This window comes from Mesoplodon mirus (assembly GCF_964341445.2).
Source record: "Mesoplodon mirus genome assembly, chromosome: X".
Lineage (NCBI taxonomy): Eukaryota > Metazoa > Chordata > Mammalia > Artiodactyla > Ziphiidae > Mesoplodon > Mesoplodon mirus.
The window spans coordinates 30,559,288-30,587,209 of NC_138981.1; the positions used below are offsets into that span (position 1 = coordinate 30,559,288).

Sequence of the window (27,922 nt, forward strand, 5' to 3'; positions counted from 1 at the left end):
ACTTATGTAACAATGTCAAGTGTAAAGATTTAAATGCCTAGTTTAATTTGAATGTGGATAGAAATTTTTACTATTTAAATTGAGAAAATAATTTTTGGTCATCCACAATGTACTAGACTTTCTGCTAAGTATTGTGGGTTATAGAGAGGAGAGTAAGATGTTGCCTTGCCCTCATGAAGCTTTCAATCTTGCTGGGGAAATAAAATATATGTACATATGATATATAATAGATATGTAAAATGTTATGTGAGTGTTATGAAAAGGAGCAAGAAGAACTTGAGAGCAAAGTACTTCTGCTTGAGAAGAGCAGGTAACATTCATTGAGGAAATAGTACTTCAGTTGGCTTCTGGAGCATGGGTAGGATTTTGAACACAAATTAAGGGGAAAGGCAATTTAACACAAAAGTAAATGGCTTTTGCAAAAGCTGCATGACAGAACACTTCAGGTCATTTTATGCTTGAGACACCAGGTGAAATGGTGAAAATGGAGGGTAACAGGCTTGCAAAGATAGGTCAGAACAGATTTCATGTCCTATTCACTTGCTACTGAGTATGGCCAGGTAAGGGAATGGGCTTGGTAAGTGAGAGGCTGGTGGGCAGAAACTGTAAGTGAGAAATAAAATATTGCTTGCCATATCAGTAAACAAAGGATGTCACGGTCATCAGAGATTGCAGCCCTCCACCAGTGAGTCCTGAGGGAACTCAGGAAGGAAACAAAGAATACCTGCCATCTAGCAGCCGTTAGACTGCAGCCACGCCTGACGGTGAGCCCTGAGGAAACTCAGGATGTGAAAAGACAGGATAGGGCCTGAGATAGCTGGGGTGCATATCAAACGAATGATTTCAGTGAGCCCAGACTCTTGCATCTTCCCATAGGAAGAAAAGTGCTAAATTCCTCAACCTGAGATATCTGGTTTTCTTTAATTAACGATAATCTTTTGACGTTCAGACTACCTGCCCTTTGTTGCAAAACTCCTATATATCCTAGCTCCCCTCTCGCCTCACCTCCTTGGAGCAGTTTTCTCAGGGTTACTTGAGATGCTGCCTCCCAGGCTTGAAGGCCTCAGTATGTCTGCCGAATAAAACATTAACTCACAACTTTTAGGTTGTATATATATATATTTTTTAGTCGACAGAAGTATATCTTAGAAAATACTAAAGGTCCAAGCTAAGTAATGTAAAATCGGATCTAGAATAACAACGCGAGACTTAGGACTATTTGGGCTTATATCCTGGTTCAAATACTTGCTAATTATGTGATCTGGGGCAAAGAACTTCAGCATTCTGTGCTCCAATTGCCCTTCTGTAGACATGGAAATAAGAATAGAGTTGTTATGAGGATTACATGAGCGATGTAAAGCATTTGGAACCGCTCCTGGCAATATTAAGTGCTGTCACCACCACCATCATCATCATCATCAGTATATAAGGGTCTATATAATGTATTATTAAGTCAAATGTCTATGGGAAAGCAATTAATATAAATGACTGAGGTGGAACAATTGTGGCAAACTGAAGAGAAGGCTTGCTTGCCCAAACCAGTGCTGCTCAAACTTTAAGATGCACATGAATCACCTGGGAATCTTGTTAAAATGCTGACTATGATTTATTAGATTCTACATTTCTTAGCAACTCCTGGGTGATGTCTGTGCTCTGGTCCAGAGACCACACTTTGAGCAGCAAGAAACATCTCTTACTTAGTTGCAACTGATCATGCCTTGAGAGAGTGTCGGAATGAGTGCCTAGTAGCCAGATCTAAGGTTTCAAAATGAGATAGAAATCCTATTTTTTTTAAAATATGAAGACTCTCAATTTTTAAATGTTGACAATTATTTCATAACAGTGCCTTTGTAAAAAGACCACGCGCTTTCCAAGCTAGATTCAGCTTATAGGCACTCAGTCTGCAAACTCCAGGCTGGATGAAGAATCAGGGTTAAAACTGGTGATAAGAAACCAGGGAAATTCAGGTATAAAGCAAGTGGACTAGAGTCAGGGCTGGAGGGATCCTGGGGGGCCAAGGCTGAATGTGTGAAAAGGCTTTTAGCACTGGTTTACATGCATATGTTGCCTACATTTAAAATATGGCCTACACCACAGAGAGACTTGTGAATTATAGTAAAATTTTGGTTTTCATTTTGTAGAAAACAGTGCTATCTGAAGACTATTTTTTTTAGGGACATCTGAATTAGCGAGAAGTCAAAATTAAAGAAGACTTAAGAGAAAACAGTTGTCTTACAAAGGGTGCATAGAGTAATATGAATTGCTAATGGAGATTTTCAAGAAGAGGTCCTACTAGGCCTACTTTAATGAATTAGATAAGGCTCATTTCTAATTAACAGCATCTATTTGCATGCAAACAGTGAGCTAAGGTCTTTAAAAAATAATTTCTTCCCTTAAGTACATTCAGAAATGCCTCCCATTAGCTTATTTACACCATTAATTTGCTTGGTAAACTAGCACAGATTATATACAGGTAAACTTTGGTTCAAAAATTCAGCAGTAGAGGCACTGAAATGAATAAGAAGTTACTGCTTTTACATAAAGTCTAACACAATAAGAACTTTTTAATATGCTTAGCCTTACTTTGGATTTTGATGTATTCTGATTGATAGAGATGTTTGCATCCTTGCAAAAGTAACATGAAAACATTTTTTCCCCTAGTACTGCTTGCCAGAAAGGTGTCAGTATTCCTTTGAGAAGGTGTTGCTGCCCGGGTCTTGGCTTCTATATAACATTCTCCAATGAAGGAAATCAGAGGCCCTTAGAGAATGGTAGATTCCATACCTGGGGCAGGAAAAATACAGGGTGAACCTGGGACATTTAAGCAGAAAGCTTGAACGGGCTCCCACTGGTGAAATTTGGTAGAGGTGAGGATCAGCAAGAACGATAACTAATTCATTACAACATATTGACTAAATCAGAATCCATAAGTCCATATTGAGATCAAAGAGAGAAAAAAAGGAAGTGTTTTCTTCTTTTTAATAGAAGAAATCAGCTTGTAGGATTCATGTCAGAACTAGGAAAATCATAATTTTGAGTCCCCAGTGTAACAACTGGGCCAGGGAAGGGTCATCAATGGGTATTAAAGCCATCAGATGACTTACTAATTTCAAATAAAAATATATTACTTTACAATTCAATATCTAATGGTTGCCACCTTAAGCAAGTGATCAAACTTAGCAGCATTTAGAGTGAGAATACCTCATATTATGCATCTCCTGATGTGATAAAAATTATATAGCATCCTATATGAAGTATTCTTGCCAAAAACATTTGACTTGTATCTTTTCAAGTTTCATCTAGACCCAACTTCCAGTTTAAAAGAAATACAGAAAATAGAAGGTAAATGGAATCGAAATTGGAAAAGAAGTAAAACTGTCATTCTTTGCAGATGACATGATACCATATATAGAAAATCCTAAAGATGCTACCAGAAACTATTAGAGCTCATCAGTAAATTCAGTCAATTTGCTGGATACAAAATTGATAAACATAAATCTATTGATAAACATAAATCTATTTCATTTCTATATACTAACAATGAAATATCAGAAAGAGAACTTAAGGAAACAATCTCATTTATCATTGAATCAAAAATAATGAAATACCTGGGAATAAACTTATTTAAGGAGGCAAATGAGCTGTACTCCAAAAACTATAAGACACTGATGAAAGAAATTGAAGACCACACAAACAGAAGGAAAGATATACTGTGTTCTGCGATAGGAAGAATGAGTATTGTTAAAATGACCATACTACCCAAGGCAATCTACAGATTCAATGCAATCCCTACTGAATTACTAATGGCATTTTTCACAGAACTGGAAGAAAAAAAACCTTAAATTTGTGTGGAAACACAAACAACCATGAATAGCCAAAACAATCTTGAGAAAGAAGAATGGAGCTGGAGGAATCAGGCTCCCTGACTTCAGACTATACTACAAAGCTACAGTCATCAAAATGGTATGGTGCTGGCACAAAAACAGACATATAGTCCAAAGGAAAAGGATATAAAGCCCAGAAATTAATCCACACACTTACGGTCAATTAATCTACGACAAAGGAGGCAAGAATAAACAATGGAGAAAAGACAGTCGCTTCAATAAGTGGTGCAGGGAAAACTGGACAGCTAAATGTAAAAGAATGAAATTAGAATATTCTCTAACATCATATGCAAAAATAAACTCAAAACGGATTAAAGACCTAAATGTACGACTGGATACTATAAAACTCCTGGAGGAAAACATAGGCAGAACACTCTTTGACATAAATTGCAGTGATATGTTTTTGGATCTGTCTCCTAGAGAAACAAAAATAAACTAATAGGACCTAATTAAAAGCTTTTGCACAGCAAAGGAAACCATAAATGAGATGAAAAGACAACCTATGGACTTGGAGAAAATATTTGCAAATGATGCTACTGACAAGGGGTTAACCTCCAAAATATACAAACAACTCATAAGACTTAATATCAAAAAACAAACAACCCAATCCAAAAATGGGCAGAAGACCTAAACAGACATTTCTCCAAAGAAGACATACAGATGGCCAAGAGGCACATGAAAAGGTGCTCAACATTGCTAATTATTAGAGAAATGAAAATCAAAACTACAACAAAGTATCACCTCACACCAATCAGAATGGCCATCATCAAAAACTCTACTAATAATAAATGCTGAAGAAGGTGTGGAGAAAAAGGAACCCTCCTACACTGTTGGTGGCAATGTAAATTGGTGCAGTCACTATGGAGAACAGTATGGAGGTTCCTTAAAAAAACTAAAAAGAGTTACCATATGATCTAGCAATCCCACTCCTGGGCATATATCTGGAGAAAACTCTAATTTGAAAAGATTCATGTACAGGACATTAAAAATATGGTGTTATTTTCAATTTTCTTGAGCATGATAAACACTCATGGTTATATACGGCATGTCATTATTCTAAGGCGATGCATGCTGAAATATTTAGTGGTTAAGTATAAGAGTGTTGGGCTTCCCTGGTGGTGCAGTGGTTGAGAATCTGCCTGCTAATGCAGGGGACACGGGTTCGAGCCCTGGTCTGGGAGGATCCCACATGCCGCGGAGCAACTAGGCCCGTAAGCCACAACTACTGAGCCTGCGCGTCTGGAGCCTGTGCTCCACAATAAGAGAGGCCGCGATAGTGAGAGGCCCACGCACTGCGATGAAGAGTGGCCCCCGCTTGCCACAACTAGAGAAAGCCCTCGCACAGAAACGAAGACCCAACACAGCAAAAATAAATAAATTAATTAATAAACTCCTACCCCCAACATCTTCTTTAAAAAAAAAAAAAGTAGAAGAGTGTTTATAATTAACAATTTGCAATTGTTAAAACAACAAAAATTTGTATGTGTATATTATTTCCTATATTACATAAAGGCAGATACTGGGGAGGTAGAGAGAAAGAGAAAGAAAAAGCATATATGGTGAAATGTTAATTGTTGAATCTAGAAATGTAGGAGGAGGAGAGGAGGGTATATGGGTATTCATTATGCTACTTTTTTTTAAACTTTTCTATATGCTTGAGATTTCTCACTAAAAAATGTTGGAAAAGAAAAATTTCAAGCAATATTTTCAATCCAGTAAAATTTAAAGTTGTTATTCCTCAATATATGTTAGTACAATTTTTGTCTTATCTGTGAAATGGAGAAAGTAATATCACATTCGTCAACAGAAAAGAGAGAATCTCTTAAGGTCATTTTTTATTGCTATGGGCAATGATTCAGAGATTCTTCAATTTAGGGACTGCACCTCCCATTATGCTGCTTTCCTCTTTCATTCAATCTTTCATAAACTGATATTATTCTAAGTAAAATACAGTTTCTTATGTTGTCAGCAACCCATTGCTTGAAGGCCTGCCCACCTACATTCCCTTGACTGGTACATCTCCTGGAAAACTCCAGGATAAAATAAATGAATGTTTGAGGATGGTGACTACACCATCAAAAAGGAGTAAAACCATGGTATTGGGTTGACCAAAAAGTTCGTTCGGGTTTTTTCCAAACGAACTTTCTGGTCAACCCAATATATGAGAATGAGGTCTGGGCAGATTAAACGAACAGCTGACTAGAAATAGTGTTGTTGTTGCTGTTTTAATGTTATGGACCCCTTCAGCAATCTGGTGAAGCCTGAGACTTCTCAGAATAATGTTTTTAAATCCAGAATATAAAATACATAGGACTCCAAAGGAAGCCAATTGTACTGAAATAGTTTCAAAACTGTTAGAAACACAAATTTGTGATAAAGTAATGCTTGCTTGTTTATTATTAACACATTAATAAGATACTGTGGTAGATCTAAGAACTACTGTAGTTTTGAAGCAGTGATAAGCATGAACCACATTTTGAGATATATGTAACAACTCTAATGAGATAGGAAAACATCTGTGATTTCACAGATACTGCTAGCATTGCTCTGGTTTGTTGCCTATATTCAAAATGCAAGGGGATGCTCAACTTCAGTTAAGAGGTTAGTGAAAACAAAGAGGTATTTCCCCCCATTCAAGCTCATGGCACCCTTTGAATTCTATCAGTGGACCGAGGCTTAAGAGTCTTCATATACAGGCTTGCTTTGTTTTAACCTATGACTTCCCTTTATGGTCAACAGGTTTTCATTTGCATCTTCTTCATTTACAAAGACCTTTTCGGTGGCTAAGCCATCATTAAACTCATTAGTATGATGCTTAAACCTATAGATGTTATCCAGTTCCTCTGCTTCATAATTGAGGCAACGGTAAATTTTCTATATTAAATTGCACAGCTAATTGACTATTTTATACTTCATTTACTTCCAACACAGACTAACCTTAATGGATGTCCACTGTTATTTGAAATTTTCTGAGAATTTTCTTCTCATATTTCGGATAGCTTACATTTTCAAAGAGAAATGTTTAAAATTATGTAGCTATAAAGCTACAAATAATTTTTGTAGACTTTAATTGCTTAAATTATACTTTTTTTTCATTTGTGTACATGGACTAAGAAATATTATCGATTTCCAACAGCTGCATTTAAATCCCACTGCAAACTAAGAATACTGTTGTCACCTTGAACAGTCATCTTATTTTTCACCTGTGCAATAAATAACTTCTATCTCCTTCTAACTTCTGCTTGGGGTGCATTGAAAGCATGACACTGATTAATAATAGTCTCATGTACAGCCCTCCCACAATTGTTAGGTTAACATATTCTTTATAAAATATTATTTTACTTATTTTTACTTTATGTGCTACTGGGTGCTTGGAAATAGCTGTGAGTGTGTTTGTATAGAAATGGCACTTATATTTTATTACTTTTTTACATTTCATAAAATTTAAATGATACAAAAATCCTGAGTATGCCACAAAACTGATCTCAGTGGAAATTTAAATATGCTAACATTTATTTTTTAAATGTATCATGAAGTAGACAACTTTAAAAGCTGAGTTAAAAAAAAAACTCAAGGAAGCTGATCTTGACTTTTTAAGGAACTAAAGTGCAATAGTTAATGTAGGTCAGAATGTTTAAATGTGAGAAATTTTTTCTAACCAATTACAGCCAAATCCCTAGCTGTAATTAACCTACAGTTTGTGTAATATTTCACAAGAGTCAGCATACACCAATTTCTTATAAGCTTAGAAAGATCTAAAATTTTACAGCTTATTTGGTGAAACAGGTATATCGCCCTATCTTCATTTATAAGTTATAATTTGCATTTAGAAGTCAATACCAATAACAAGAATTTTAAAATCCAGGTAAGAAGTTATAGAAAATATTAACAAGCTTTACTCAAACATTATATGAGTAAGGTATTTCAAAATGAGAAACAATACCTTGCATACAATAATGAAAAAATAATCCTCCAATCAATTTAATCCACTTTATGAATTCAACATATTCTTATACATGCTATTCAATTTTCCTTAACCTCCCCATTTCCTTTTTTTTTTTTTTTTTTTGCTATACGCAGGCCTCTCACTGCTGTGGCCTCTCCCGTTGCGGAGCCCAGGCTCCGGACGCGCAGGCTCAGCAGCCATGGCTCACGGGCCTAGCCGCTCCGCTAACCTCCCCATTTCTTAACATCTTATTTTGGACTAGATTGGGTATGGGGCAGAAATGATGTTATACAGGTTTAAACCTGCCCATAGTGTAAATATATCAGTTATTTAAATAATGGGATAGTTGTGTATTTAATAGAAGGATTTCAATTTTGGGAAAAAAAAAGTGTATGACTTTCCCAAGGAAGCAATTTAACTACAAAATTTGGATCTTTATTTTATGATTATATATATAATATATAAAACAATATATATTTTGTTTTATATATATATAAAACAATATTTTCTAAACCAAGATTTAAAATAAAAATGTTTTTAGATGAAGCTATTATTTTTTAACTTTAGCAAGATTTGTGTATGTGTGTGCGCACATGTGTGTAGATAAACTAATGCATTCGTTTTGTACAGCAATATGAATTGTACCTACTTTCTGAATAATGCAACATGAGCAAAGGCGGCCAGAGGAGGTGGGCAATGACAATGAACATAATTCCAAAATCTTTCTAACACATCCTCACCAAAGATGCTCATCAGTGAATTGTTCTAGCTTTCTGAATATTAAAATCCACCTATTATGTAGATGATAGGTAGGAAGCAAGAGCTTGGCAGTAGAACTGAGTTTTCATTGTTCATAACAATAGTCTCATTTGGTAAATAACGACCAAGTCCTCCCTTATGAAACAGGAAACATTCGCAACAACTGGAAGCATAATACAAAGTCCTGTTTATAAAAATATCTATGTTTTCCAACTGCAGCAGCACACACTTGGCTTTCTGTGCTTTCGATACATTCCAAGGGAAAGTTAAATGATGATTGAATTCAACACTAACCTTTCTCAGGTTTTGTTTCCCTCTCTAGATTTGAACGTTTTCAGCCCAAGTCCCTTTTCCGGAATGTACTAAGAAATGTAGTGGAACTAAAAGGTAAATATGACTATCATGTTTTTCAGCATCATAAGTCACATTTGTAGCTGTTAAAAAAATCTAGCCAAAGAGCAGTCTTTCCTACAAAACGGTCATTTATAACTTCCCTTTCTCATCTTCTTTAAAAAATAATTGAGACGCAGCTTGTTTAAGCTGGAATAGACTGAAGACATTCATATTTAAACAATCATGTGTGATTTTTAAAACAAACTTCAAAATTTAAAACGGTCAAAAAGCACTGCCTATTTAACTAGCAACGGCTACGTATTTTATTATTCTAGAAAAAGAAAGAACAAGTTCACTGTTGCTATTCACTGTTGTTGATGGGCTCCTTAACATTAGTGCCTTTCACCCTGGTTATAATCTTTCACAAAATCTTTTTTTTTTTTTCTTTTTAAGGGCAGCTTAAACAGCTCCGCTAAAACTTTAGAATTCCTATTTTATCTGTCGCCCTACCTCTTTTTTCTTTCGGCCAGCTGTTTGCAGACCTCCTGCCACCGCAGATTCAGGCTTCCCAATTTTTCTTGTAGAATACTGGCATCTGTTTTTGAGGACTGCTGAATTATTTCTTCCCCATTTGCATTCAATACTCTGACAACAGTTTGCCGCTGCCCGATGCCATCCTGGAGTTCCTGTGAGATACCAAAAAGGCAAAACAAAAATGAAGCCCCATGTCCTTTTATTTGAGAAAAGATTAAACAGTGTGCTACCACATGCAGTTCTATTGGAAGAGAAAGAAATAAAAAAGCTCCATGTGAAAGTTTCTCTATGAAACTGACATGCCCATATCCAAAGGATACAAGACAGAAAGACACCTTTCATGTGTCAGTAAAAAAGCACCCTCTCGGTTCAGCTCGTTTTTATATTTGTAAAGCTTGTCAGCTAGAGGATGTTATAATGTCCTACAAATCAATTAGTTGGAAACCTTCTCAAGAGCAAATTCGATTTCTTGTCCCCACAAGGATATTCCATGTTTAATAGTCTATGAAGTGTTGTAAAACTTAAACATGAAGAAAGTATTCAGATTTCTTCGAGACTGTCAATATGAGAGGTGAAAAAGAAGAAACATAGTGTAGCCAGAGTACTTTTTTAAAAGCCTCGAGATATTTAAACAAAAATTCATTACTATACGAGAAGGAAATTTATTTCAAATTCTGTTTCCATCAATTAATTTTGCATTATAAAACCACATAAGACTGAGAATTAATTGCTTTCAGGGGCAGCCTATCAAGAAATCCCTAAGGTACAGAGAAATTTAAAAATAATCTATAGCCACAAGAACATTTTTATGAGTCATTGACGGTGTCAAGCTTAAATATCTTCTGCTTTTTATCCTCAATGAAATTTTAAGAATACAGTGTCAGAAAAATAGTTCTTTTAAAAAAGACTGTTACAACCAAATATGTATTAAAAATGCCTTTTGCCGTTAAATAAAAACGGCACTCTCCTTTTTTTTTTTTTTTTTTTTTTTGCGGTATGCGGGCCTCTCACTGTTGTGGCCTCTCTCCATTGCGGAGCACAGGCTCCGGACGCGCAGGCTCAACGGCCATGGCTCACGGGCCCAGCCGCTCCGCGGCATGTGGGATCTTCCCGGACCGGGGCACGAACCCGTGTCCCCTGCATCGGCAGGCGGACTCTCAACCACTGCGCCACCAGGGAAGCCCTCCTTTTTTTTTAAAAAAAGAAAGGTAATCTAGAATTTGTAAGGCAATTACAACCCATTACTAAACCTGAAGTTTAGAAAATGAAATCATATAAGAACTTGAGATATTTACCATATTTCAATCTAAAGGACCCACAGACCCTTATGTATGGATGGGATAGTCATTATGCAGACCACTTTCCAGTACGTGTGATTCTAATTACATTAATATTCTTATATCCCTCTATTCCAAGAGCAAGTACATACAAACTCCATTACATGCTTGCCAAATAAATAAATGAATGCCTGTTTTCTAAGACTGGGTCAAATCTCCTTTAGATTCTCATTACACATAAATTTCTTGGGTTTTTGTTTGTTTGTTTGTTTTTTACTACTTTCATGTATTATTATTTTGAATACTAGAATTTTTGGTAGTATGTCTTCAGCAGTTAAAAGACTCACTAAATCCGCAAAAATGACAACAGGCCATTATTCCAGGAGCACAGTACCTCACAATGAACATAAAACTATGCACAGTCACTGAGCTATTCGTAAGCTTTCCCGACCATACTCTCTTGTGCATGAGACGTGCTCTAGTAAACACGTGATACTTCCTTGCAGCTAGTTGACTTTACTTGCATCACACTCTTTAACACCTGTTCAGATCACTGTTGCATGTGACAGTCATTGTTTAGTAACAGGTGGCCCCATTCATAACAAACTGTGTCTATATTCCGATTATACCATAAATTCCTTGAGGTCAGAGATTGTGTCCTATATACAGTCTTGTTCCTAATGCTTACTATAACATCTGGTTCATGAGGGGTTTCAATAAGTATCCACTGAGTGAGTGCATGAATCTATGAATAAAGGAAGTGGAGGAGGAGAGTAGGGGAGGAAGGAAGGAGTTCTTATCATTGCCAAGGTATTATTAGTATTAATACTGATCACTGGACCTCCTAGAGGTTCAAAGAAATAAGTACAATTTTCTAGGTTTTAGGCAGTGTATAATCTAGCTGACAAGATTAGACATATTTGTGAAGGATAATTTGTTACACTATATATAGTAGAATAGAGAGAAAGCAAGGTGCTCAATAAATGATAGATCAGAAGGGGGAGGATCTTAGTGGAAGGATGAAAAGGAGATAATTTGGGGGATAATTTGGAATTGAAAGAATAGGTAGGCCTTAGGGACATGCAGGTTTGGGGCGGAGGGGAAGGGGATGGCAGAAGACAAGGCCTATGGTGTGCAATTTTTGTGATCTGATCCCGGGTATACATTTGGGCTCTATGTCACCGTATGAGAGTGGAAGTTTAGGGAGAGGTGTAGCCCTGGATTAATATTGGGCTTGGGCAGAAAGGACTTTGCTTTTCATTAAAGACTTTGCAATTCGTTGGAGAGCAACAGAAAATGACATAAGTACAGGAGTGTCAGAGCTAGAGCTGTGTTCCTAGGTAATTCTGAGGCAAAGTTTAGGCTAATGTTAAGGCAGGGACACAGGTAAAACAGCTAGGACAGGAGTCTGCGAGGTAGGTATTGGGGCTAAACCTAGAGTTTAGACAATGCACCAGAACAGAAAGGCAAGAGGTAACATGAACTGTTAAGGCAGAATCAACAGGGCTGGAGAACTAGCTGGATCATGCAATCATGAATGACTCCTGAAATGGGGAAACCTTTGCCGAAAACACCAAAGTCAGGGAAGCTGTTAGAGGAGAAAGATTATGACTCTAATTTGTATCTCCAATGGTGTCCAATACCCACGACTGTTAGAAATACTTTTTAAAAATGCATGGAGCAGGCTTCCCTGGTGGCGCAGTGGTTGGGAGTCCGCCTGCCGATGCAGGGGACACGGGTTCGCGCCCCGGTCCGGGAGGACCCCACATGCCGCGGAGTGGCTGGGCCCGTGAGCCATGGCCTGTGCTCCGCAATGGGAGAGGCCACAGCAGTGAGAGGCCCGTGTACCGCAAAAAAAAAAAAAGAAAAAAAAGAAAAGAAAAAATGCATGGAGCACCTATCGGATGTGTACTATAGCACTGCGTCTCAAACTTTAATGTGCACATCTCCTAGAGATCTTGTTAAACTGCTGATTCTGATTCAGTAGGTCTGTTGAGGGCCCCAAATTCTCTACTTCTAACAAGCTTCAAGGGGATACTGATATCGTTGGTCTGGGAACAACACTTTGAGTAATAACATGATAGAGTAAATGCCTTCTGGATCTTTGTTAAGGAATCAAAGAATTCTTGAGGCTAGGTTATAATGCTATAAACTAAAGCTGCTTCAGAAATTTCTCTCAGCCACCTTGCTTTGTATTTTTGATCTTGGCCCTTCTACTTCATGGCTGATGGCTACGGTGACTTTTACAATCCAATTGTAGAATCAACAAGGGTTTTATTATTTCTATTTCCCAGATAAGCGATAGAACTGAGTAGCTAAGAATGAAGCAATAATTTAAAATTGTTAGATCCAAATCTCATTTATATAGAGTCCCAAATCAGGGCCTTCAGATTTTTTTTTTAATTTTGTGAAAGAAGAGCTCATTAAATAGTGTACTGCAAAATGTGAGATTTTGTAAGCAGGAGAAGTATTTATAGTGTATGACTGACATGAGGAGAATTTTCAGTAATAAAGCTTAAGACGACAAAATCATGGATCAAAACAGGAAGTAAAAACTTGTACATGTTGTTTTACAGTTAGCGTTTGAGCCCAAAGATAAAATTTGACTTACAAAATTAAATGTAAAACCTCAACCAACTTTATTCACTTAGTGAAAAACAAATTAATTTTCATTCTATAGCTTCTAGATATTTTAAGTACTAAATTATTCACTACCAGTGAACTTTCCAAGCTTTGATATCATATTAATGTTCTGTTGTCATAGGCATCCTTATCTATTTCTCTGGCAATTAACATCTCGTCTTAGCTTTGGATAGAAAAAAATCATATTTAAATTGATTGGGTTATTCATCATAGTTAGAAAGCCTATTGTGTTTTGATTCCAGTATTAAAGCATCATTCTTAATAATGACTGCTTATCAGACTCCCCTAGGGAGCTTTTTCAAAATATAAATATAAAAGTCCAGAATTCCACTGTAAACCAACTGAATCAGAATCTCTGCATGAAAGGGGACAAAAGTGTACAAAATAGATACACCATTAAAGAAAGGTAGGCAAGAAATACATGGAGCAGGCAAGGGAGCAGAAGGGGCAATGTTTTAGAGTTACTGCATTATTATTAACTTCTTGTATGCTTTTTAAATTGAGAAATGTTGGGGCTTCCCTGGTGGCACAGTGGTTTAGAGTCCGCCTGCCGATGCAGGGGACACAGGTTCATGCCCCGGTCTGGGAAGATCCCACATGCCGCGGAGCGGCTGGGCCCGTGAGCCGTGGCCGCTGAGCCTGCGCGTCCGGAGCCTGTGCTCTGCAACGGGAGAGGCCACAACACTGAGAGGCCCGCGTACCGCAAAAAAAAAAAAAAAAACACCAAAAAAAATTGAGAAATGTTCCTAAATTATAGAAAGTGACACACATATCTAAGTCCTCCAAGTCTGGTCAAATTGAGGGAAGAGAAGAAGAATTATAGGCAAGGAAGGAACAGCTATCAGTAGATTTTTATAGAGGGAAAAATATGAGACAAAGAAACTAGTACATTTTATATGAAAATATTGCATAAGTTTAATAAGTATATTTGTAAAACTTTCCAAAACTGTATCAAAACACAATACCTGGAAAATAAAATGTGACAACTGAAGAAAAATAAAAAGCTAAGAAGCAGTTATGGGAAATTGTACAATGACAAATTGGATAAGCTATGTAGGAGATAAAGAATTGGCAAAATATCACAAACTAGGTGGAATAGGAAAATAGATGAGACAAAAAGTGATTGGGAGAAAAGATAAAGACTGAGGGAAACAAGAGAGAAAAACAAACCTTCACTGAACAAGCAGATATGTCAAAAATCCAATCCTGTGATTTACTGGTAAGTCCTGTTAATGTTTTATTTTGAGACAGATTAATCATTGCCTCAGTTTACTCATTGGTCAAGTGAAAACATGTAATAATATGAACCCTCTAGAGATTTGTGAAACTGCCAGGTAGAAATTTATGGTGCAATTTCATAAAAAATATGATGCACTATCTTTGCCACTGTTCCTCTTTGTCAGTCCCTAGGATCCAAGTTAGAGTCTGAAAAATTGTTTCTGGTCCTTCTCTCAAAGATAAATTGGACAAGTTTGTCTCTCATGTTAGTTCTTAGACTATACAGTCATGACCATCTTTAGAGGTTTTAACGTGCTCAGAAAATATCTTTCAACTTTTGTTAGATGATGAATTTTTGTAAGGAAATGGACACATACTTAAGGAAAACAGCGGACTTAGCAACAGGACACACTCAACCTAGCCCATTCATGGGCTGGGTGATGCTATCCTCATGAAAGACTTGATGACCCTGTGAGAGCACCTCATGAGGACAGTGACAAGGATTGAAAGATGGCTAAAATTGGGGAAATCCAGCAGTTTGAAAGAGGGAGAAAGACAGGCAGAGTGAAAAAAAATAGTAAACACAAAAATAGGTAGGATTAAAAAAAGTGAAAAGTGGTAATTTTTTAGTAAAGAATGAAAGGTGTAGGAGGCAAGAATCAAGGTCCAGAGCCCAGAGTGAGGAGATCAAGAATGACGCCTACATATTTACTACAAGATTAAGTCCAAATACTAGCCTACCAGGCAAAGTCTGAAGGGCCTCTACAGCCTGTTCTCTCCTCTGCCTTTGCAGACTGCTCTACTGCTGCTCCCCAATTCCAACTTCAACTCCAACTCCCAGTAAAGCAGAATGGCTTTCTGCTTCCTCGAGTGTCCCAAGTTTTGCAGATCAAACTCATTGCTCAGCTTAAATGTTCGTCTTCTGCTGGACCCTTGAAGAGCCGAGAGAGAGCTAAGTGCCTCGCCTTTGTATAGGTATTTATAAAATATTTCTATTTAGTGTCATCCATTGGTAGCGTTCATGTCTATATTAGACTTTACAGCTAAGGATTAAGTAATACTGAAGGAGTTTTTTCTTCTTTTGACCATAAAATGTCTCCAAATTTGAACTGTACCTCAGACTCAACTTTTATCTAAGGACCTACAGATCTTTTATTTGTGATTTGCCAACTAAATCAAATCAAAGAGGAGCAGCCTTCACAAATGATCAATCAAAAATAAAATGTACCTTTTTAGCCTGTTACTTCTCCTGGTCTCATTTGTTTTGCATTTCAGTAAACATCTACTGTGTCCCACTAATAATACTGCTAAAACAACATGTATGTTTTTGTTAGTTTGTTACAGGAAATGGAGGCAGCAGGGGTCTGGTCAGATCTCACCTAGTACTCTTTTTTCCTGTGCAGTAGATGTGTTCCTTGGTTCAATTCACTATCTGCTCCTGATAATGGTTGCTATAAAAGAATAATGAGAATTCCTCCTCAAACTAGAATTAGATTGTTCCTTTTCCAAAGCAAACATCCTGCCAATGAACTAAAGGAAAATTATGTATAGTAGCGATTTATTTTAATGGGGCATTTACCTAATATCAAATTACAATGAAATTTCCTTTAGATGTGTTTATCTCGTCCACATCAGTGATAGATACATTCATTATTATCACTTCTCATCCACATCATCAGTGATATATACATTCATTATTATCACTTCTATTAAGGTGGATACCAAATGAATTAATCATAAAGTACTTTAAGTACTACATGCTTTATCAGATTATCTCAGGCTTTTGTTTTCTTCCTTCCCCAAGAAATAATGCCTTGGGGGGGGGAAAAAACCAAAACATGCATTTCTCAATTTCAAGCAGATTCCAAAGGAATAAAACAGTATATATGTTAAATCTCTGCCTTTGGGGATCTGAAACTGAAGGCTGCAAATTAAATCTGTCCTCAGACATGTTTTGGCATTAGGACTTTAATAATTTGAATGCCTTTAGGTGGAGCATACATGCCTTCCACTGCCCTCTGAGAGCAGTGGCCCTTGCTTTAAAGAAAACTGTTGTTATAAAGCACACAACTTTGCAAAGTTAATAGGTTTTACTTTGTTCAAATCAATGCTAGGTCTCTCTAGGTTCACAGATTTATTCAAGCCTTCTTGGCTTCTAAATCATTCATTAGAACTCCAGGAGAACTACCAGGAAATATTTAAGAGCTGTTTTTCTCTCCATTTACTTAGATCTGTTAAGAAAACAAATTGACGTTTCTCTGATCAAAAGGAGGCTCTTGTCTCTGACCATGCTTTCATTATGTGATCCTGGTAATAGAACACATGACTTGAGGCATAAATTCTTTCTACGTAATTACTAGGATAGTTTTAAAAACTCTGAAAAGTTGTAGTTCCTGTTGGTACTTGCCATGTTTATCAAATATTTTCACCCGTTGAGTCATTCATTGACTGAACAACTATTTATTGAGCATCTCCTATTGGCCAGGCACTATGCTAAGTGTTGTTCATCATTGGCCGCAGTAGAAGGATGGATTGGAGAAGGTCTAGAGTAGAAATAGAGAGACCTAGTAGTCATCACTGTAGTTAAGGTGAGGAAAAATAGTAGCGTGGATTGGGGAGTCAGTGGTACAAGCAGAGAAAAGTTGATGAAACCAACTGATATTTGGGAGGTAGATAGATAGGATTTAGCCATTCAGTGGAGATGTGAATGAAGGAAAATACATCAACTGGGCAGTTGGAGATACTGGGCTGAACCCCAGAGGAAAAATTAGGACTGAAAATATAACTGCGATCACTACTGGCAGAGCTAAGTCTAAAATTTGTGATGTTGGTTTGGCTCTGAATATGGTTGGATTTTTCATTTTCATTGAAAACTTTGTGGGTAACCTCAAAGGTAGCATTAATAATCCAAACGTATTTGGACACTCCCTGAATATTTGCATGAAAATTGTTACACAGGAAAGTGAGAGGAGTAATGTTGTCATGACTGGCCCTTGCTATATCTCTACACTGAAACACTTTCTGTTCATCTGCTGGCAAAGAGATCAATCTCATGATGTGCATAATATAGAAAGTTGAGAGGCAGTACAATTCTCCATTTCAAAAAGAATAGAGTATCGCTCTCATAAAGCTGTTTGTACCTACTTACCCTATATTTGACCCACCCAGTGCTAAAAATCACTGGACAAAGATGAATTAAAATATATTCATGAGAGAATGAATAAGAGATCAGGAATTAAACTTGTCCCTTAACAAACTCCTTTTCTGTACTCAAAGGAATTCTATGTGCTTTAACTGTGGCATAATCTCTAAATGGTTGTTTAGTATAGGTAAACTGTTCAATGCAGGTAAGTATTCTCTTCAGTATGATTCACTCCAGCAAATAGTTAGGTTACTATTTTGTATCTGATACCTTTACAGTGATAAATAGGTTCGTATTTTCCTGTCAATACTCAGTTTCATGGCGGAGAGAATAGCAAGCAAATAACTACATACAACACTGTATTATAATGAGATTATGGAGATGATCTGTAAAAGAGACCAATTACTTGTATGATTGTGTGTGTATACATATATGTACCTAGGTTTGGGGAGATGATCAGGAGAAGAAACAGAGATTGTGGTAATTATGATTATCAAAGCCTGAGGCACTGGACACAGTGCTGGATGCTGCTTACCTTAATAATGGTTCAAGAAATATTCACTCATAAATTGAGCATAATACTAGGCAAGATATGACAGTACTCTTGAATAGTTTCCCATCTAAGAAAGGTTAAAAGTAAAATTTTGAAATATATTCAACACCCTAGTATGGAAGAGAGACATTAAAAAATAATTGTGTTTTACTAAAGTCTCATCTCTTACCACAAATAACAAGTTATCAAAGTAAGGTTTAGTTTCTCAGGCCCTTGAGAATGGAAAGGCCCAGAAATAAAGAGGGATAAAAACAGATCCCTGTGTCTAACATCAATTAATTGATTTTAAACATTAGCTTAGATTACAGAACCCCCAAGACATCCACTAACAATCGACCTCTAAGCACATGTTGGGCATCGCTAAGCCTTATATGTCCCTCTTGCCAAGTTACACAGGCATTAAACACAAGCTACCCTTTTCTGTTAAAGCCTTAATTTCTGAGGTTAGCTTTCTTATTTTCCAACTCATTATCTGTTGTATGGCAATGCTTCTCTCCTTCATGGAATTAGATGAGAAGATGATAAAAGACAATTGTGTAGCTGTTGTTGACTGAGCACATCCTCTGGAAATCAGACAAATCAGGCACAAGAATGGATTCTCTCTGCTATTAACATATTTGTACAGTGTCAACAATTTGTATCTTGCTGAACTATATACAAATGAGAAGAACCTAAGAATAAAACAGCCAGGGGACTTAAGCAAGTCTTCTGTTAAAACTTCTGGAATTACTCATGTGAATCCCTAAAAGATCAGAGATAGTTGCAAAAAGAGGTGTTGTTGACGTCCTTAGAAATCTAATTTGTGTAGTGGAAGAGATTCAATTATCAAATGTTAACGTTTTCTAAATTTTTTATGTCTAGTGAAGCTTCCTTAACCACTGCTTAGCATTTCGGCACATTTCCATTTGACTTAAACCCAAAGAAAGTCAAAGAAAACATTTAACTCTTAAATGTTTCTTAAACTCAAAGGAAACATTTTGAAGCCAACAATAACATCATTTTGAAACTGCTTTCTCTTGTTGATTTTACTCTCTATTTGAATGACATCTGTATTCTCCCAGTTACCAGGTTGCCAGTTCATCCTTATTTTATCCCTTTCTTTCTTTTCCCCAATTCAAGTCTTACTGATCCTAAATGTTACACCTCCTGCCCAGTTGATTCCATCACTGTTACTTCCCCCTCCCTCGCTGGTTGTTCACCACATTTCATCTACGTTAGTAATACTTCCTCCCAACTGTTTTCCTTCACCGCTTCTCACACCAAAACATCATATGTATCCTTTCCAGATTAATCCTCCTGATGGGCAGTACTGGTGGTTGATTCTCTGCTCAAACATACATACTGAATCCTCATTACCTGCTTAATGAAGCCCAAATAGCTTAGGTAACATTCAGAACCTCATAGTATCCTGGGAGAAACCTTTCTAGGCTTCTCAAATTGACTCTACAATTCTTTATCCATGGACAACTCACAGTGATTCCTCGGCCATTCCCTAGACCTTTGCCATTCTCTTTCCTCCATCACAAATGCCCTTGTTTCTACTTATGCAATCCTTTCATTTCAGCCCATTAGACTATGAGCTCCGGGAGACAAAATCATCACTGGTTTTCTCACTCTAGTGCTTAGCAAAGTGCCAGCTACATAGATAGTAGTGCTCAAAAGACGTCTGTTAAATGGATAAATGAAAACACACCCCAAATACTATCACACTTACAAGTAAAATTTCAACTAGAAGTCATCTATCCCACAAAATTCTACTGCCTATCAACTGTAGGATGTCTTTCATAGTCTATATAAAATTAAACATCCTTATTTTGGTTGCAAGTTTATGAGTTTCTTTGGTGCAAGGACACTGTTTCCTCCCTCCCTTCCTTCCTTCCTTATTTGTTTGTTTATTTATTTAAGCTGCCTTGGGTCTTCGTTGCTGCTCTCGGTTGTTCTCTAGTTGAGACGAGTGGGGGCTATTCTTCGTTGCGGTGCACAGGCTTCTCATTGCGGTGGCTTCTCTTGTTGCGGAGCAAGGGCTCTAGGCACGTGGGCTTTGGTAGTTGTGGTACGCAGGCTTCAGTAGTTGTGGCTCATGGGCTCTAGAGCGCAGGCTAAGTAGTTGTGGCACATGGGCTTTAGTTGCTCCGTGGCATGTGGGATCTTCCTGGCCTAGGGCTCGAACCCATGTCCCCTGCATCGGCAGGCGGATCCTTGACCACTGTGCCACCAGGGAAGCCCAGGACACTGTTTTCTTTATGTTTGAGTTTTCCACCACGTTAATCAGTAAAAGTTTGTTGGCTACGTGACTAAATGAATAAGCATATTACATGTGGTAAAAATAATGATTAAATTATATTTCTGTATTTTAAAACACCTAGTAGGCTTCTAAGCAACAAGTTACTGCTGATGGCTCTGAAGAGACAATCTTCAGCAACTAGTCAAAGAAAATTAAAATGTTTGGCACTTCATATTAGTGACACGGATGTCCATGGAGCAGGGCTTCTACAAAGGTAATGCACCGCTGTCCAAGCAGCAACACTGTTTGCAATGGAGTCTTCAGAGAAAATATTTTAAAAAGTAGGGAAATGTCTCTGTCATTTCCAATTTCCAAGTGATATCAATGACCTCAAAATATTACTTTCACCCAGTAAGAAGGCAAATGATCTCTGTTCATGAATGGACAGTGAACACACGAAAAGATGTTCAATATTGTCAGTCATCAGAGCGACGCAAATTCAAACCACAACAAGATACCACTTCAAATCCCACAAAATGGCAAAAATTAAAAGGACTCTTAAGATCAAATACTGGTAGGATGTAGAGCTAATAGACAGCTCCACCATTACTGGTGGGAGTATAAAACGGCACAACCACTTTAGAAAAGTGGTTTGCGCCATCTTATAAATTTAAACATTTGACTCAGCCATTCTATTCCTAGGTATTTACCCCAAAGAGATAAAAACATATGCTCACAAACAGACTTGTACACAAACAATCATAGTGTCTTTATTCATCTATCCCCAAACTGAAAGCAGCCTGAATGTCCATCAACGGAAGAACACACAAACAAATTGTGGTATATTTATACAATGTGAATATTAACCAGCAATAAAAAGGAGTGAACTATTGATATACTCACAACATGCATGACTCTCAATAGTAGTATGTTGGTCAAAATAGCACATACTGCACAATTCCATCTATATGGAGTCAAGAACTGACAAAACGGATCTATGGTGATAGAAATGATAACAACAGGTGCCTATAGGGAGTAGGAATTGACTGGAATGTGGCATGAAGCAATGGAAATGTTTATTAATTTTTTTCATTGAGGCATTGCTTTTATGAGTAGAATCACTTGACAAACTTAAATTGAACACCATATCTTTGTTTCCCAGTTCTTGGGACATCCTTCTACACTTCCTTATTTATCTGCTACAGTCATACAGAGCAAGAAAGCATAGAAAATAAATGAAATGGCAGAATCTGAATATTAAGTGAAAGTGTCTTGAGAGACTGAAATGAAGAACTAAATAGGTTCAAATTTTATATAAGAATAAGCTTTTCCTCCCCTCCCAAATAAATCTGTTTTATGTTTTATAAATTTTACTTCTATTAAGAAATAAGAATAATATCACTTTCAAATACTTATCTCTCCTCACTTAAACACTACCTTAGCCATGTTAAAAATGAAGATTTCTAACAAATTTAACTTCTCTCTCACTTCACAAAGCACATATATCAAGAGATGTTCCTTGTACAAGAAAAGAACTAAGAAAGGCTGATCGCCAAACCTCTGTCATTTGCAGACAGAATTTAAAAGAGTTCAGAAGACTGATCAGGTTATACAGGGACAGACTTAGTGAACCATCAGGGATGTTACACTATTTTTTTTATCCCTATATACGACGATCGATTTGAACAATTGTTAAGACAAGTAAAGTGGCATCCATCTTTCAGGAAAGTGTGTATGTATATATGTGTGGTGTATTTATTAGATTAAGAAGGGGGGGAAGTAGGGCCTCCCTGGTGGCGCAGTGGTTGAGAGTCCGCCTGCCGATGCAGGGGATACGGGTTCGTGCCCCGGTCTGGGAGGATCCCATATGCCGCGGAGCGGCTGGGCCCGTGAGCCATGGCCGCTGGGCCTGCGCATCCGGAGCCTGTGCTCCGCAACGGGAGAGGCCACAACAGTGAGAGGCCCGCATACCGCAAAAAAAAAAAAAAAAAAAAAAGAAGGGGGGGAAGCATAGTGATCCCATAATCTTAAATTTTGAAAGAGAAAATGGATCAAGAAGCCCGCGAGACTTTCAAAAATAAAATTTTGACAACATAATCGCAAATAATCCCAAAGAGGTCTTAAAAAGCAGTGTCGTGTTTAACAAGATGCATGCCACCACACAGGGGATCCTAAACGAGCTCAGATTCTAAAAGTGTATCAACACGGGATGAAATAAGAGATGCGTAACTGAGGGCAAATACCATAAAGAAAAATATAGAAACAGTGAGGAACAGCTGAGCCTGGAACTGAGCAAGACTCGTGACGATGTTAAAAACAACATCCAGAGCCTTTTCACTTTCATTTGGAGAAAGAAGAACCAGAAAGAGATAGGGTCACTGACTGGGGCAGAAGGGGAAGGTGAGGGATAGAGATGACACAGAAAGCAGAACTGCCCAGCTCCTCTGCTTGTCTGCTCTGTCAGGGACAATGTTCATCAGACTGGAAAAGGCATAACTGTACGAGAGAAATGAAGTCCAAAATAGGTGAGGGAGTTTTAAAAGAGCACCTTGCTGCTCTAAATGAGCTAAAATCTCTGGCCCCAGACCAATTATATTCTGGGGAACTGAGAGAACTTGCACAGTATGGTCCTACCCTGCTGTCAGTGGTCTTTGAGGAACTATGTTATCACTGGATGAGCAAATGTCATCCCAATTTTCAAAAACGGGAAGAAGTCAGTGCAACTGGTTTCCATCTATCCCTGCTAAAGGGCATTTCTGGATGACTGAACAAGGCGCAAACAAATACTCATTAGCAAAGACAATGTGAGGTGGCTCATTTGGGTTTGGATGACAACTTGTTCTCATGGTGGACATGCATGCCTGTGTTTGTGGTTTAATCTCTTATGCAGTACAAAAACTGAATTCCACATTTCTAAGCAATTTAAAATAATTTCTTTCTTCAGCTAATAAAATTGTCCCCAGTTGCTAAAATGAAGTAACCTTGTAAATACTTCATTGTATTCTACAAGGTGCAGCAAAAAGTCCAATTGCCTACCACCTGAACAAATTCGAGGACCTTTGGTTAATAATGAACAGAGACGACGGACGATCTGGTGTATGAACCACTCTGTGTATTTGACATGGCAAAAATATGTTTTCTTTACACAAGAATAGAACAAGAGGAAATAAGATTCAGGGACACTGAAGAACCTATGTAGGAGGGAAATTTCTGAAAAGAGGCATGTTAGAGTTAGACTAGATGAATATCAAGAAAAATGTTAAATGTGATCTCTGGGAAATAAGATTATTAATGATTTTTACTCTTGGTTTTCTTTCATTATTTTGAATGTATTTTTTACAATGAAAAATTATACTTTTTCAATCAGAAAGATAGCTTATATTCATTTGGAAAATGAATATAAACTCACTCAAACAACATAATTTATCTGGAATTTTTACTTAAGAGTGAGAACACACAACATAGCCTTTCCCATTGCTGTATTTTAATTATTCAAATGCAGTATTTCAAAATAAGGTTATCTCATTTTATCTACTAAGATTGCAGCACTTGTAAATATAATTCACTATATTATTTGCTCAAGTAGATACTATTAAACTTACTTAGGAATACAGCCATGTATAGTGGACAAGATACACCTCAAATTGTAAATGATAATTCATCACATCTCAAATAATGTCATCAAGCTCCTCTAATATCAATATCATCATTTCACAGCTTTCTTTAATGGTATTTTTCTACATATTAGTTTAGAATAAATCAACATCATGAAAATCCAAAGGAAAAGCATTTTTTAAAAGTTCCATAGGTCCAGTTTACTTGATGCCCTATGAATATGCTGCCTTTTATAAAAACTAAGACAAATACTCAAGTGAGAACAACTTAGAATTATGACAGCAAACATATTTTAGGAAAATAGCCGGAAATGGCTCTTATCTTGTTTTGACATTCAAAATAAACAGCTAATAAGGACTATCATGGTTTGGAGGCACTTCCTCAAACTCCCAGTCTATGCCACCCTTTTCCCATACCGATGTTCCTTTTTCTTATCCCTGACCTTAATATCAAACTTTCGTGTGTATCTCGCTTGTTCCATTTTTTCTATTAGTATTTCATTTTATAGTTTGAAGTTTTGTTATACACTGTCTCAAATCCTTTGTGGATTGAAGGAGGGTATAAATCAATAAAACCTAAAACTCAATTTGTTTCTTTAAAATAAGCACTTTAGATGTTTAATCAGTAAAGACAAACAAAGCTATCTTTGTATTTTACATTTAAAACATTATCATATTCTCAACGTGGGAAGAAAATTGTTAAAAAAGAGAAGAAAGATGGGGGAGAGGATCAATCTGAGACATTCACAATACATTCCAGATTCAGCAACAACTTAAGTACCTGCCTACTCATTGCTCCCAGTATGATCCTTTGGTCAAACCAGGAATGTCATTTATCATATAGAAAACTGTGTCAAACAGGTGAAGATGTTATTAACATTATGCTAAGAGAATTATTACTATTATCTCATAGGGATAATATATTACCCTTACATACTTTATAAAGTGCTATCAGATGATTATTTCATTTGAGACCCGCACAAATGCATGAGGTAAGCAAAAAATGTGTTACTATCCCCACATTAAAGATGAGGAATTGGAGGTGATGGATATGTTTATGGCATAGAGTGTGGCGATGGTTTCACAGATGCGTATTTACTTCTAATATCATCAAATGTATACATTAAACATGTATAGCTTTATAAATATCAATCATACCTCAATCAAATAGTTTAAAAAAAGAAGATGAGGAAGTGGGAGCCTAAATGGCTTGTCTAACTCATCCTACAGGTACCGGAAACAGGACCAGGCTCTAGATTAGCACCACGTTTCAGTGAGATCCTCCCTACTCAGTACTGCCTCTTTTCTGACTCAAGTACTTAGATATTACAGAGATATGCAGACACATGAAAAGTAGAAAATACACAAAACTGGGCAAATTGCATACATATTTAAATTATTGTGAACATAATAAACCAAGTTTTTCATTATTATAGCTCTTGGGAGAAAGGGCTTATTTGATACAGGTTTTCCTATTAAAAAAAACTATTTTGTCTTCCCATTTGATAGCATTTGTATATTTAATTAAATGTGATCATTAGGTAAAAAACGTGGATCAAAATAATGAGAAAAATATCAACCCCAAAAATGTTTGAAGCTGATTTAGAGAGGACCACAGCATTCCTAGATCGGATTACATGTTCTTGTAAAGCTGTTATATTAGAATGTCATGCTGACATGATTCTTGGTAATGTATTTAATGGTTAAAATATACATAGTGAACATTTGTGTAGAGCTCACTGCATCTAATTTTGTTTCCTTTGAAATAAGAAGGTGAATGATGCAATTGTGGTGTTTTTGCTGTTAAACTTAATGAAAATTCTGTCCACTATCAATCAGATGGATCTTTTCCTTTTTTGTTATCCAAACAAATATGCTCAAGAGCAATTTATTTTTATTGAAAAGTCCTGTACTACCATGATGAAAAAATGCAAACAAGGCTCTAATTTCTTTCAGATGCACTTGCTGGCAAGGTACACACTGGTGCGTAGGGGCCGCTTTACTCTTATATTTATATTATTGATGTTATATGGACAGACCAGGTGTTGTACAAATGGACAAGTTTTTAAACGAGCATTTTTTCAATAAATAATACTGGCCAACCTTCAGAAATGAAAATGTGCACATTGTCTTTTTCTCTATAAAAACAGAAGGTTGAATGAGGCTCATCTGAAATGTTGCTGCAATTGAGTGATATCTACTTAGGCCAACGTTTGTGTGGGATGATTTGTTTCAATGTGTTCTTATAGTAATAGGTTATACTGTGATGATGACAGGTCAACAAACCTCACACATGCCATAAAAACCAACGATATAGGAAGAATAATTTCATTTTGTAAGGATTTTTTTTTTTTTTTTTTTTTTTTTTTTTTTTGCGGTATGCAGGCCTCTCACTGCTGTGGCCTCCCCCGTCGCGGAGCACAGGCTCCGGACGCGCAGGCCCAGCGGCCATGGCCCACGGGCCCAGCCGCTCCGCGGCACATGGGATCCCCCCAGACCGGGGCACGAACCCGCATCCCCTGCACCGGCAGGCGGACTCCCAACCACTGCGCCACCAGGGAGGCCCCATTTTGTAAGGATTTAAAACCATATTTCATTTTGAAGATCACCATAAGAGACAGAAACAATGTGAAAATGTGGTAATAAGTCACTATTATTTCTTTCAAAAAGAGAATTCACAAAAATAGAAGAAATCAGAAGAGGCCATAAACATGAACAAATCTATCTTCTACTATTCTTAGTTAAGCATATGAAGGTTATTTGGTTGAAGCTCTGCCATTCGATACTGAAAGCCAAAAACAAAACTTCTGCGTGATGATTTAGATATCTCTGAATATAGCAATGCATTCTCTATTTACCAATTTGCCAATATTAAAAAAGAAATGCCCCAATCCTCAGCGTGGATGGTTATGTTAAAAAATTGCTTTGAAAAGTCAACTGTATTTTTTAATATGAAAATCAACATTTAGTTAAATAGTTATGTTGCCACTACATAACAGCCTTTGGGTAAGTGTGGATGAAGTTGAGAGAGCTCTCACGTGCTTAAATCCTGACACTGAGATTTTAATTGACAACCAACATTATCTCTTTAGTTCTATATATCTAAATATACAGAAGTAAGAAATAAGGTAACCATTCGTCTATAAGACTAGGATAATCAATTAATTTGTTCAGTAAGTTTTTATTGAGTGTGCTGCGTCTTACATGAGACAGTTTCTGACCTCATGGCATTTCAATCTGGGCATAAACAAATAAGTACGTACGTACACACACACACACACACACATTGTGATAAGTGCTATGAAAGAACAACACAGAACACTGTTAAAAAAATAGTGGAGGAAATGCCCAATAATTGGGGAACTGTTAGTTAACTTTATTAGATGGCCTGGAAAGGCTTTTGTGAAGAGGTTATTGGAATGGAAGATGTGCAAATAATAAGAGTTAACTGTTTATCCTGATACAGAAAATAGAATGTGTGAATTTCCTAGTAAAGAAAGCATTTATAAATGTGTGAGTAAAAAGAAGCTGAAAGAAAACAAGAATGGCTGAAGCCACTTGGGTGCAAGGGAGGGTGGCATGAAATGAATTTAACTGTACAGATTCATGAACAACAATGGTCACTACAATGACCAAAATTTAGAAACAATTCAAATGCCCAATAATTGGAGAATAATTCTTCATTTTGAGATTTTATTATATTGCCTTTTACACTAAAAATATATTATTAATGATTAAATGAAATATGAGGAAGATAGTAAATAACAGAAGATAAAATAGTATATGTAATACAAT

At 36.8% G+C, this 27,922-nt stretch overlaps 1 protein-coding gene across 2 annotated transcripts in view; it reads right to left on the reverse strand.

Moving 5' to 3' along the window:
• DMD (dystrophin) overlaps positions 1 to 27,922 on the reverse strand; it is a 2,064,872-nt gene that overhangs the window by 829,476 nt on the left and 1,207,474 nt on the right. For both annotated transcript variants that reach the window (XM_082609524.1, XM_082609523.1), the window contains exon 45: positions 9,433 to 9,608. In XM_082609524.1, coding sequence (XP_082465650.1) covers positions 9,433 to 9,608 — 176 coding nt within the window. The remainder of the gene's footprint in view (positions 1 to 9,432; positions 9,609 to 27,922) is intronic.